This window comes from Antechinus flavipes, chromosome 1 (assembly GCF_016432865.1).
Source record: "Antechinus flavipes isolate AdamAnt ecotype Samford, QLD, Australia chromosome 1, AdamAnt_v2, whole genome shotgun sequence".
NCBI classification, from domain to species: domain Eukaryota; kingdom Metazoa; phylum Chordata; class Mammalia; order Dasyuromorphia; family Dasyuridae; genus Antechinus; species Antechinus flavipes.
In genome coordinates this window covers 561,562,426-561,575,481 of record NC_067398.1, presented here as the reverse complement: position 1 = coordinate 561,575,481, position 13,056 = coordinate 561,562,426, and the positions used below count along the sequence as shown (strand labels likewise).

Below are 13,056 nucleotides of genomic sequence, written 5' to 3'. Positions count from 1 at the left end.
GCAAGATTGTTCAATGCCTGAATATGCTTTTTATTTTCACTCTCTACAAAAATGTGGTAAAGAGAAATGGAACATTGTTAATGAGGAAAAGCAAGGAAGAAAGTACTAGGGGAGACTAGCACATAATTAGCCTGGGGAAAATGGTTGCACCCAGATTGTTTGGTTTTAAATGCCAAACAGATGAATTTATATTACATCCTAGAGGCATAGAGTTACTGGAGCTTTTTGAACAAGGGAATGATACCATGGGACTTATACTTTAGGAATATCAATTAGATAACTAAGTGTCAGATAGTCTGATCCAAGGAAGATACTGGATCTAAGGAGATCAGGAGGCTATTTCAGGCAAAATTGCCTGATAGCTAGTTCTGTGAATAGAGAGAAGGAGATAATTTTGAGAGATGCTGAGCTGGGGATTTTATATTTGCTAACACTGATGTTAAGCCTGTTATCTGTCAGGCACTATACTTTACAAATATGACCTCATTTAATACTTAGCACAAGTCTAAGGAAGGTGCTGTTATTATCTTCATTTTACAGTTGAGAAAATCAAGGCAAACACAAGTTAAGCTACTTGCCGAGGATTTATTGTTCTGTTGTTCAGTCCTGTCTGACTCTTCTCAACTCTGTGGACATACCAGTGTTGCTCATGGGATTTTCCTGGCAAAGATATTGGAGTGACTTGCTATTTCTTTCTCTAGATTAAGGAAGCGGTTAAGTGACTTGCCCAATGTCACACAGCTAATGTCTGAGGGCAGCTCTTACTAGTTCTAGGCCTCATACTTTATCCAATGTGGCTCCTGGCTGATCCTAGAATTGATAACTTGAAAACTGATTGGATATGCAGGGTCAGGAGTCAAGGATGACTGAGATTTTGAACCTGTGTAATTGGAAGAATGGTGAACAGAAATAAAGAAGCTAGAAGAGAGTAGGTTTGGGATAAAAGATAATGAATTCTGTTTTGTTTATGCTAAATTTGAGATTTGTGGGGGACAATGATAGGTCTTGCTCAAAGGCAGCTGAGATAGAGAGGCAGGATCAGTCAGTCACCTTTCTAAATTTCTGAACAGGATACATCATTTCCTGATTTTAGTAAGTATACAGATGCCTCTAAGGACCTCAGATTTTGCGTGGGTAACTCAGCCTTCTGGCTGCAAATGCAGCACCTCCTGTTCGTCCCTCCTGCAAATCAGATTAGTAGATGTCTCAGCCGACACAACAGTACAGGGAAGGCAGCCAGAGCCTAGAAGTTCGGTCAGCAAGCAAGCTGCCAGGGAGCATTCTAACAGGAATGGACAACATACAAAGATCTATGTATATGCAAGATGTGTGTGTGTGTGTGTGTGTGTGTGTGTGTGTGTGTACATGCAGTACTAAATGAACACTGATCTTAGAAAGGACAAACATCCTTGAACCTATCTAATCACTTGCCTTCACAAGACCTCACTGATGGTTTGCTTCTTCTTACAGGAGATTTTCTCCTTCAAGGATTTTTAGAGTTTCCGGGTCCCCTCTTCAGCTTGAAGGCCTCTGATTATTCCTTTATAATAAAAGTCTCCAAAGATTGTCTCTCCTTAAACTCATCAAGACCGGAGTGGAGTGGGGTGAAAGAGGAAGGGGAAGAAGCTGGAGGAAGTGATTTTTTTAAATCAACTACCTGTGAAATTCGAAGGCAATTTAAACAAAAGGTAGTGAATACAGGAGCAAAGGAAGGAGCTTTACAAAATGCTCTGGGAAATGTGAGGATCATATAACTCATCCTACTCATTAGTTATACCTGGAAAGGCGCTAGAACAAATTCCAGCCTAACCATACACAGGGGCCGACCGTTCCTGGTGAAAACTGCCTAAGGCGTTTTATCTCTTCCTCTACTGGGCAATTCAGTCGCCCACCCCTTTAAACTTCTTGCTCTTAATCCCTAATTCGATTTTACCCCTAGGAATGGAAAAATTGTCTGAGCTAAGGTAATTTTGGTACAGAGCGGTTTATTTATAAACTTATTTTATTACATAATTATCATATATATGTATATACATATATATATGCAGAGAAATACATATCAGAAAATCTAGTGCCTTCTTTCCGTCTTTTCTACACATCTACAGTTACTAGTTTCTCTTTAACCAAAAGCGACCCAACCACACATCCCCTTTGCGTGTTTAAAGATTGCCCGTATACCTCAGTGGAAATGGAGACCAAAGTAAACTAAACAGGGAGGGGCAGAGGGGGAAGCGTCCTCCTAGTCCTAGTGCTTGCTTCGTGGCGCCAGAAACTGTCCCTGTCAGCTCTAGCCTGGGCTGCGGAGGTTGATTAGATTCCCTAGGTCGAGAAACACTGTTTCTGTCTGAGGGCATGTACTTTGGGAAGATGCCAGAGTGGAGAGGCGCCCAGCAAGATGGGTTATGTCTAGGAGAGGCGACTCTCCTGCTCAGGCTGGCTTTGCACAGAGCCCCTCTCTCCCCTCCCCCTCCCCCTCTCTCCTCTCTTTATCCCGCTTCCAAGTCCTGTTTCTCTTCTCCCGGCTGTTCCGCGCCCCCTCCCCTTCTTCCCTCCTCCTCCTCCCCCTCCCCTCCCTCCCACCGGGCAGCTTGTGCATTGCCCTAAAAGTTAGGCTACTGTCTAGCGCCCTACCCAGGAATCAGGCAATGAGTTTTGCCGGGGCTGCGTGTTAATGCGCAGCCGAGGCGGGAGGGGAAAGGGAGGAGGGTGGGTACGTGCACCGAAGTCGGTGGTCAATGTCTTACTGTATTTCCTCTGCTACAAGAGCTCCCTGACTTCCCTCCAGACACACCCCCTTCTCGGTTTACACACCCCCCTCTAGCTCGACTTCCGCGGAGAGTTCCAATTTCGGCCTTTCCTTTGCCTCCCAGCTCCCCAATCGCTCTCATCTCTGGTAGCCTCCCTTCCTAAATTTCATCTGCACCGCACGCGCCCCCTTAAAGAGAGACTCGACTCTGATCAGTTTTCCTCGGGTTGGAATCCCAATTAGATACTCAGAGCCTCCGGGTTTTTGGAACAACTTAGAAAGAAGAAAATCGAAGGATAGGTAGTTTCCGCCAGGCATAGAGATATGAAAGCGTCCAGATTTATTAGGAAAGTGTTGGTAGAACCTACTTATCCATCAAAATTAATACCAACAACACACACACACACACACACACACACCCCACAGACCTGAGCCTATGTCTTTTAACGAGGTCTTCATTTGTTTGCCGGTCTGATTTGGAGATGTACACCCAGAATGGATTTCCCATGCCCAGAACTGGTTTCCATCTGGAGGAGATCTGCAGGAGCTAACAGCCCAACCTTTCACCCGCAAAGAGATGTGTGCGGTTTTGACCGGTATTGTCAATCATCTGCAACATTTTTCTTCATTCACTTTATAAAATCAGATGCAATCCTGGGGGAAGTGAAAGTGGTATAAATTACTGTACCCCCAGGCAATCATAGTTCAATTTTTATACGGCCTTTTAAGATGTATTAAATGCTTCATATACATTATCTTATTTGATTCACACAATAAGAAGAGGATGCTGTGGTTATCTTTATGATACCGAGAAGCGAATAACCTCAGAGGGGCCGATATTTGCCCAGGACACAGCTACTAAGTTTCTTCTTGGTATTCGAGGAAAATCAGGTAAATTGATTTTGCTGCCAAGTAGTTTTATTCTCCCTCTTAACTCAGGGTTATTCCACAATCCCGCCCACAACCCCTCCTAAATTGCGTACATGTTTTGAAGTGTCCGAATTGAACCATGTGAGTTGAACCCATGCCAGAAAACCTTGCTCTGGGAGGCCCCCCCAGGTAGAGCGACGGTGAAGTCTCCCCTTCCCAGTAATTAGGTCCCTCCCACAGCCCATCACAGGTCGATCCCAGTACTGGATCCATAGAAGGGTTATCCTTCCGTTGATTCCCTCCTCCCATCCCAGCTTTCCCCCCCTTTTCTGTTTCAACTTTAGCTAAAACTCGAGACTCCGAAGTGGAACAGCTCTCGGACAGAGCCTCGGGCAGATTTGGAGATTGGGGGAGAGTCAAGCCTGAGAGAGTTTTTCTCCTACAATCCTGAGGCTAGCCAGGAAAGGCTCGAGTTCACGAGAGAGCCTGGAGGAAAGAAACTGCCCACTCCGAGCGTCCCACTGAGGAGCAGTTCGTGTCCAGTAATTTTATGGAGACCCAGGCTCCCCGCATCCTGAATGTGGAGCCTTCGGGGTCTATGCCCCGTGGAGAACCACCGCCAGCTGAAGAGAGCCCCGATCCCGGAGCCTTACTGCTGGGAGAGGGCGGCGGCGGTAGCTGTCACAACTGCCCGGAGGCCCCGGCTCGGAGCCCGCCCTCTCGGCCTAGGAGCAGCCCCCAAGTGCCCGAAAGAGATGCCACTTTTTTGGAGCAGGAACTGCTGGATGCCCGACGCTGCTGCCGTGCCCGTTCCTTCTCCCTGCCTCCGAGCCCCATTCTGGAAGCAGCCAAGTTACTGCAGCAGCAGCGGCAGAGGCTGCAGCCCCAGTCCGAGGATCCCGGGGCCGAGTGGGGCTCAGGGGACCGAGAGGAGGAGCTGCTGAGCCCCGGAGCCTGTTGCACCAAGTGCAAGAAGCGGGTGCAGTTCGCGGATTCTCTGGGGCTCAGCCTGGCCAGCGTAAAGCACTTCAGCGCGGCCGAGGAGCCTCAGGTGCCCCCAGCCGTGCTCTCCCGCCTCAAGAGCTTTCCCATGCGGGAGCGGGACCTGGAGCAGATCGGGGACCTGCTGGCGGTGGCCTTCTCCCCGCTCCTGCCGCCGGGGAGCCGCCCCCCCACAGCCGGAGCCCCGGCCCCCGCCCTGCCCCGCCTGCAGCCTCTCTTCCAGCTGCCCCGGCCGGGGGGAGCCGCTGCCTCCGAACGCCTCCATCTGCAGCGGGTGTGCCTGGAACGGGTGGAGTGCGGCGCGCCTCCCGCCGACGACGTGAAGGGCTCCGGCCGGGTGCTGAGCTGTTCCGGGCCTCGGGAAGTGAGCGTGCGCTACACCTTCACCGAGTGGCGCTCCTTCCTGGACTTGCCCGCCACGCTGCAGCCCAGCCAGCCGGCCCAGAGAGAAGCGCAGGGGCAAGAGGAGCAGAGCCTGGACTCGGGCCCCGGGAGCTCCGGGGAGGGGGCCGGGGGTCCCGACGGGCCCGACACCGAGCGCTTTCACTTTTCCCTGTTTTTGCCTCCGGGACTGCTAGGGGAGGGGGAGGAGCAGCAAGCCTTCCAAGTCCACTTCGCTGTCTGTTACCGCTGCGCGCTCGGTGAGTTCTGGGACAACAACGCCGGGGCCAATTACACCTTGCGCTACTCTCCCAGAAGCCGCCGGCTGCCGAATCCCGACCAAGTGCCTGCCGGGGGCAGCCTCTAGGGTCCTCGCGGAACCGCGGGTCTCCACCTCTTCCTCTCAAATGCAAACATTTGTCTAGTGGTCAGACTTGAAGACTTGGGGGGAGGGGAGGTGGAGGAAGGATGGCGAGAGGAGGCAGGAATAAGCCTGAGAAAACTTTGGATCACTTTTGGTTGACTTACAGACTCAGTTCGGGGAGTGTGAGGTTATGGGAACTTTCCGGGTGATCCCATTTTTCATCAACTTGGGGTTTTTTTTTTTGAGGGGGAGGAGAGGAAGAGGGAGGAGAAGGGAATGTAAAGAAGCTTCAAAAGCTGTGCTTGTTATCGGGTGTGAGGTTGGAAATTTGGGAAGAAGCTACTAGCCAAGGTATGGGAACAGTCCCTCTTTCTCCAAGCAAAGTAGATCCTGTGAATGAAGAAAGTTGATGGAGAGTTTCCGGGAATATAGCCAGAACTCGTGAGAAAGAGAAGCTTTTTTTTTGCCCTGGGGAAAGGATGCCTTGTAAAGTACTGGAAGGTTGTTTTAACTAGAGGACGTTGCACTGGCCTCATTCCTTGGAAACTATGGGCCACGGTGGCCCAGAAAAAACAAGAAACTACCAATATAAATCATAGGAAAAGAGGGCCCTGCCTCCGGGTCTTTTATGGGTAGCCCCAAAGCTGAGGGGGAAATCTGTCCAGGGAATCTCGAGGGTTGGTCTGGACTTCAGACACATCTATTTCTCAGAAAAGTTTGTAGCACATGTAGATTTCTTCCACTGTGAACTGTTAAATGCTCAAGATTCTTTACCTCCACACTTGAAGCTGTGAGGTTACCCATTTTTTTTTTTTTTGGAATGTTTTCTATAAAGAAGTATTTTTAAGGGCAACAGGATGCTCACTGAATTGTGTTTCCTACTTTTGCTGCCCTCAAGTTTTAAAGGCCTTGACTGACAGGATTGTCCGGTTGATAATATATGCACTTTAATTATTCTCAGTGTTTTTAAAACTTTGATTTCCTCTCCCCATATGGAAAAGCTCTGGTTTTCCAGTATGCAACGAAATACTTAATTTCTGCCAGCCCTGGGTAAAATACCTATTTTTTAATTGGAGGCAACTACTTAAAAAAACAAAACAAAACAAAACAATATGTTTAGTAGATTACTTTTAGTTGGCCTATGTGGGCAAGTGGAGAAAACTTTCTAGGAGTTGTCCAGCACGGGGACTTCTAACAGTAGTTACATTTTAACTGCTAAATTAGCTTTGCCATTAGCAATTAGATATTTTGGATCCTCTTTAAAGACCTGGGATGGAAAACCACTTAAAATTTGTTTTCCTGGAGAGAAAGCAGTTCAGTAATAATTTGACAGTAAAAGGTGAAGCCTAATTTAGCAAGTGAAATCAGTTAAGTACCTAATGAGTTGAATTCACTATCTGTCCTTCAGAGTTTATGTACTAGTTTCAATTTTCTCTAATTGGAACTCCATTGTTTGTCCAGTAAAATTAGTTATGTGTGGAATTATAGCTATTTGTAATATTTATAGGCATCCCTGCAGTATTATGGAGAAACAGCAAGCAACAAATTATTGTGTTGATAAGAGTTATTCTTAAGTAATGCCCTCATAATGGAAGTTAAGCTTTTTCTTGGTGGATTTTGCCACAATAAATTTCTCATAGTCAACACTTTCAAACTTTTTACATTAGTGATTTCGGTTAGAATAAGTACTCCCACCAAAACCTCAAGTCATTTATTATTAGTCCCTTGTATTATTAATTCAATAGTTCCCTTTTTATTTATAGTCTAATTTACAACAGATAACAAACCAATGTATCTGAAGTATGGCACAAATCATGTTTTCCATGGAGTCTTTGTAGCTCCATGGAAAACATGATAATTCTCTTTCATATTTTCTTGTCTCAAAGCATTTAATATCTTAGACTGCAGAAATGTTCAGGGAATTTATTTTTGGACAGATGTCCTTTATCTTTATGGGTACAGCCAGCAAATATATTAATACAAATAATTAATAAGGGCATGTGATTTGGTAGTCAGAATTTCCAATTTAAATGTCATCATATTTATTTTCATAAAACTAAAGTAATGAAATATTTTAATTATGAACAGGCACATACCTCATCAACTCAAATGCAAACACTTAAGAATTGATTATAGTAACAGAAATTTAAACCAAATACTCATAAAAAGCAAATGACACTTTTTAAAAAAAACAGGTTTGGAGTTTTACATTTTTACCTATTAGATTACCTTGTTATTATAAAATAAGTAATCATCATTTAAAAGTAAATAATCATAATATCAATATGTAAGCATAGCTAACAACTAAAAGATATCTTCAGTGTTCTCTGAGAAAACTTGAAGCCTAATTTTTTAAAATTACTGTGAGAAGTATTGTTAATACTCATGCCTTTTGTGGAAATTGGGATATATTTTTGCAAAATTACTTGAAGTCAACTGAAAATTATCAGTTAGACAACTTTATTTTGAAGTATCTCAGTTTGTATTGTAAATCACTTAAGTGTTTTACACTGAAATGTAAAATTTTAAGAGGGGCTAAAATGAGCAATTCAAAGCCTGTGCAGTGTTTCTGAGGTAAAGAAATGGGAGATATATGCATTCCTAAATACAGTAAAATACGCGCGTGCGCGTGCACACACACACCGAGATTTATTTTTTGCAGCATTATTCCATCTCTTCTTCAGCAAATGTTATTCACTTTAGTACTTTAATAATTTAAAATAGTCATGGAGCTCCAGTGACAAAAGATTGAATATCTGATTAACTAATTCTTCTTTGTTGTCATTTGTCATTACTGGAACATACAGAACACTAAACTTCCAGAGACAGATCTTGGCTATTTCTGAGGTCACATGACTCTGCTACTGAATTTGAGCCTAAAATAGTGAATGTTAGCATTTATATAATGGTGAAACTTTTCATTCATCAGTTTTAAATATTTAGGAAGAAATGGGTAGACTATTGAGGTTTCATTACATTTCTCTAGTAGGATTCAAGAGGGACCCAATCTAATGAACTGATTTCCTCCAAATGTCTTATTTTGTGATTAGCCTGTTCCCTGAGTCAAAAAGGAAAATGCTGGATACACAATGAATTGCTGTGAGGTGAATTTACACAGGATAATCAGTTTTTACAAGGACACCAAAGTTCAGTTTATTGTGATCATTGAATGTTAGAACTAGGAGCCCTCTGATAGATGTGGAAACAGACTCAAGAAAGGTGAAGAAATGTAACATAGCTAGCCAGTAGTAGGTAGATCCTGAAGTAAAATTTGGGAAACCTGAGTTAGAGAGGCAGGCTCTGCAAATAGAACCTATAGCCATTAACTACAGGACAATTTGGGTCTTGTCTGGGGTAAGGATATTTTGACTTTTCAGTTACTTCCTTGGGTGGTCCTAAGTATTAATCAGCTTCCTCACATCAGTCATTCAATCAACAAACAGTTATGTGCAGGGCTAGGTGCTGGGAATGCAAATGAAAAGGTCCAATATTTCCTTGCCCTCAAGAAGCTTATATTTTTCATCCAGATTTTTCTAATTAGGATTTTTGATGATCTTGATATGTTGCTCTGGGCTTCAATTTCCTCATCTGTAAAATAAAGGGAACCACTGTTCCTGTGACCAATTAAACTCCTATCCTTCTATTATGGATTTCTCAACTCCTTTCTTCATACTGACAGTCGAGAAATCCAGAAGTGAGTTCTTACCTTGAAATTTAGATCCTTTCCTTCATCCCTACCATAAAGATGTCAAATCACACTGAAGCAGAGATTTCCTGTTCCATTGTTTGAGAGCTTGAAAAGATGCAATTCATTTCTAGTCATCTTGTAACAACATCCTTTCCCAGACATTATAGTATAAAAAGAGCACATGGATAATTTTAGAATGTTAATTTTGGTTTTGAAGTCCTGACTCAGTTTGATGTTTTACTTCTTTAAAGTCATGTGGATTTACAGCACTTGTAGGATTGTTGTGATTTCTATCATATGCTGCCTGTCAATGCTGTTAATATCTGCCAGATGGAGGGAAATCATTGTTTCCTTTTCTCTGACATGAAAGAAGTTGTGGGTCTATTACAACTGGTGGGTTTGCAATTCCACATTTACATATGGGCTGGGGATAAAAGATTTCTACATTGGAAAATGAGGCCTGTGGTAGAAATAATTAGTGCTGAAGAAGTATTCACACAAGTGACACTCAAAAAACAATCTACTCACTTTCAGAGCAGCCTCAGACCCTAAGTCTCAGAAGTCTAAGCTGCTAGGCAGAATTCCATGGCTGGGGCTACAAGGTTTGATGATGTGCTTAAATGATATCAGTAGGGCAAGGAGCTAGGAGGAGCCTAACGTTTGGATTGTGTCCTCTCCTTTCTTCCATATGGAAAAGTGCTATTTACCGGCTAGGTATATGGGCAAATGTCCAGATGCTTGAGGAGAGCTTGACCCCAGCCATCTGTTCAAGACCATGTAACATGTGTTTAGCCATCATTCAAGATCAGAAGGAAAACTGTGTTCATTTGATTTTCTTGATGACTGTCACACTAACTGGAAGTCTCTAAAACTCTTTAATAAGTACTCAATTTTAATGACCCTTAATCCAAAGTCGAGGTCTTTAAGCATGTTTCCTGCCTGCTCTTTGGATCAACAGTATTCCTCTGGAGCTGTTAAGCTCTTTTAACTCTTTTTCAGAAGACTTCACATTTGTGTTTTGTAGAGTAATTTTTTTTTTGACCTTGGCTGGCTATGAACAGGCCCCTTTTGGCAAAAAGAAACCTGAGCAGTATCTCAACTGAATATAAATTCAGAAAGGTCTAAGATCAGGGTAGTTGGAGAAAGGAGTAAAGATTATAGAAAGTAAGCAGCATTTTCAAATAAGCAATCAGTACAAAGACTCCAATTAGAAAATGTATTTAAAAACAAACATCATTAGAAACACGGAAATCATTTGGGGATAACTAATGGAAATGAGTTTTGTTTTTAAATAGATCATCTAGATCCCTCTGCTGATTGTGTTTACCCATCTCATTTATAGTGTTAGTATTGCTCAGCCCCCTGTCATTTAAATAGTTTATCTGATACCACTTATAGAGGGTAGCAAATGGGGATTTAAAAGAATCATTCTGATGCTTATTGGAATGTCAAATAAGGGCAGAAAAATACAAACCAAGTAAACTAGGAGTCTAAAATGAGCTGTTTGGAGCATTTAGATATTTTTGAGTTTAAAAATTCATGAATATGTTTTCATTGCAGATGTTTTTAATACAGAGTTATGTGTGTCAAGGGAGCATACTACTAAAGCTGATGAGGATTTACATTCAAGGAGAGAATAATCTTTAAAAAGGATCTTTTTCTTTACCCAGTACTATCTAGGAGATTTGTGATTTCAGCTCTTCTCTTGACATATGTGGGGAGACTTCTTGTATTCCATGGGAGTAAAAGTGTCCTTCCATATACTATATAGTGAGCTGCAAAGAGTCATTATTGCTGGCTAACAGTTTGATTTTTTAAATTCTCATCTTGTAACATAACATGTTGGGAAATATTTTAGTGAGCCCAAACCACCTTACTGTTTTACTTTCAGTTTTGTTCATGAACAATATAGTATCCATTAATTTTTTTTTTTTTAAACAGAAACAGGATGGACCCTTTACATGACCCTGCTTCATAATTCAAGTAAATACCCCAGGCTTAGTCTAGGTTCTCATTAAGTTGATTTTTCTTTTGAAGTCACAGGCCTTTGAATTCAGTATATTATTCCTTCATTTGCCTTTTGATTTCCATCTTTTTATCTCTTTATCCACAGGATAAACAGTTATTAAAAGCCTGTTATATATAAATCACTATGCTAGGCCTGGAGGGGGGAGGCAAAGTTTGGCTATGTATGGTAGTCGCTACTCTAAAAGAACTTTCAGCATAGAAAGGGTCACACAAACATATACTATATATGCACAGGCTACAAATTATATCTTGAAAGAATTATTTGATACATATTTAAGATAGCTTTTACTTTAAATCACAACTAGAAATGGATCTTTCTGAGTTATTTGGGACTTTATTATACAACTTAGCAGCAAGCCATAATAAAATGGATTTATTTACATGACAGCATGGTTTGGAAGAGCACATTCTTTTGAAAAACTGGCTTGAATTCATGGAACTGTATCTACCAAAGTAGACAATTAAAGCCAGTTCTGTTCAGTTTTGTGCACAGGATAGATAAGTACTTAATAAATGCCTCTTGCAAGTATTCTTCCATTATTCCAAGCCCAGGGATTTATGATGTCCAAGCTTCTTGTTATCCCTAATTCTGCCTTAAACTGTGTTTTTGTTGTTTTTAGTAGTTTTTGGCATTTTATGACTCCATTTGGGATTTTCTTAGCAAAGACATCAGAGTGATTTGCCATTTTCTTCTCCAAACCCATTTTACAGATGAGGAAACTGAAGCAAACAGAGTAAAGGGACTTGCCCAGGATCACACAGCTAAGTGTCTGAGGCCAGATTTGAATTTAGGAACTCAAGTCTTTCTGACTCCAGGCCTGGCGCTCTATATCCACCATGCTATCTGGCTGCCCCCAGAGGGAAACTACCTGGCTCTTCATTCAGAACCTTCTTCTTTGCTATTGAAAATATGTATGTTGCAATCACTGGTGATTCTTGCTTAGCTCAGGAGTGGGAGTAGCAGGCCCTGGCCTAATCAAACAGTCATCATGGCCTCTGCCACCAGCCAATTTACTCAGTAGCACAGGAAATGTGAATTTTTCAAACTTGGAATTTGAACTGTCTGAGTAATTACTTTTTGTAATATCTTGAAGCAAGGTCCTTTACAAAGAGGTAATATAAAGAGAAGGGCACTGAGTAGAATTACAGTAAAAGCCTATATTAAACTCTTCATTATATAATAGCATGCTTTCAGATGTATAGGTTAGGGAGATCTATTTTATTAAATCATAGCTCACTCAGTCATAGTTTTCTATCTATACTACCAAGAGTCTTCCTTTTTTTTTTTTTTTTTTAACTGCTGGTGCTGTAATTTTCCTTAAGTGTTCTTGTCACAAGTATTTTAAACCCTATTTCTTTGGGGTCAAAGAATGTGTCTTAGCTTAACCTAATGTGAAATTGGAATTTTAAATGTCTCAAATGCTTTTCTTGTATTCCGTCTACTCAGTCTTGTGTTTTTGTGAAAATCAATCATTATTTTAGGGTTTCTCTCCATTGGGGAGAGGATATATAGAATTGATAATCACCTACTTTGGGGATTGTAATTAACAATCCCTGGGAAACTTTCAATTTTCAAAAACATAGCAATAATAAGATTAAGGCTACTATTTTGCTTGTATATTTTTGTGTAATTACCTGAAACTTTAAGGAATTCTTCTTAATGTGAAAGTAATCTACTTAACTTTAGTTTTAGGATTCACCAGTGTGATTTACCAAGCAAACATCACCTTTTGTAATAATTTTGAAGCTATTTATTTAAGCTTAGAACTGCTGGAAGCAAAATATGTTCCCGACTTTCCTTCTGGATTTTTAAAAGGTCAGAGATGCCTTTGTAGTTTGAAAATATCTTCTCCTTTTCTCAGGTACTTTTACACTCTCTCATGCCGATGTCCTGAATTAATTTTGTTTTGTGCCAGCCTTAAAAACTATTGAGTTCACAGCCATGGCATGAATAAAAATGTTTGAAAAATCAAATTT

General features: G+C 41.7%; 1 protein-coding gene across 1 annotated transcript; it reads left to right on the top strand.

The window, feature by feature from the left end:
• Positions 1–1,986: 1,986 nt before the first annotated feature.
• PPP1R3G (protein phosphatase 1 regulatory subunit 3G) lies at positions 1,987–13,053 on the top strand. Its single transcript, XM_051970740.1, has one exon. The coding sequence runs from the start codon at positions 4,167–4,169 to the stop codon at positions 5,364–5,366; it is 1,200 nt and encodes a 399-aa protein (XP_051826700.1). The 5' UTR covers positions 1,987–4,166; the 3' UTR covers positions 5,367–13,053.
• Positions 13,054–13,056: the final 3 nt, after the last annotated feature.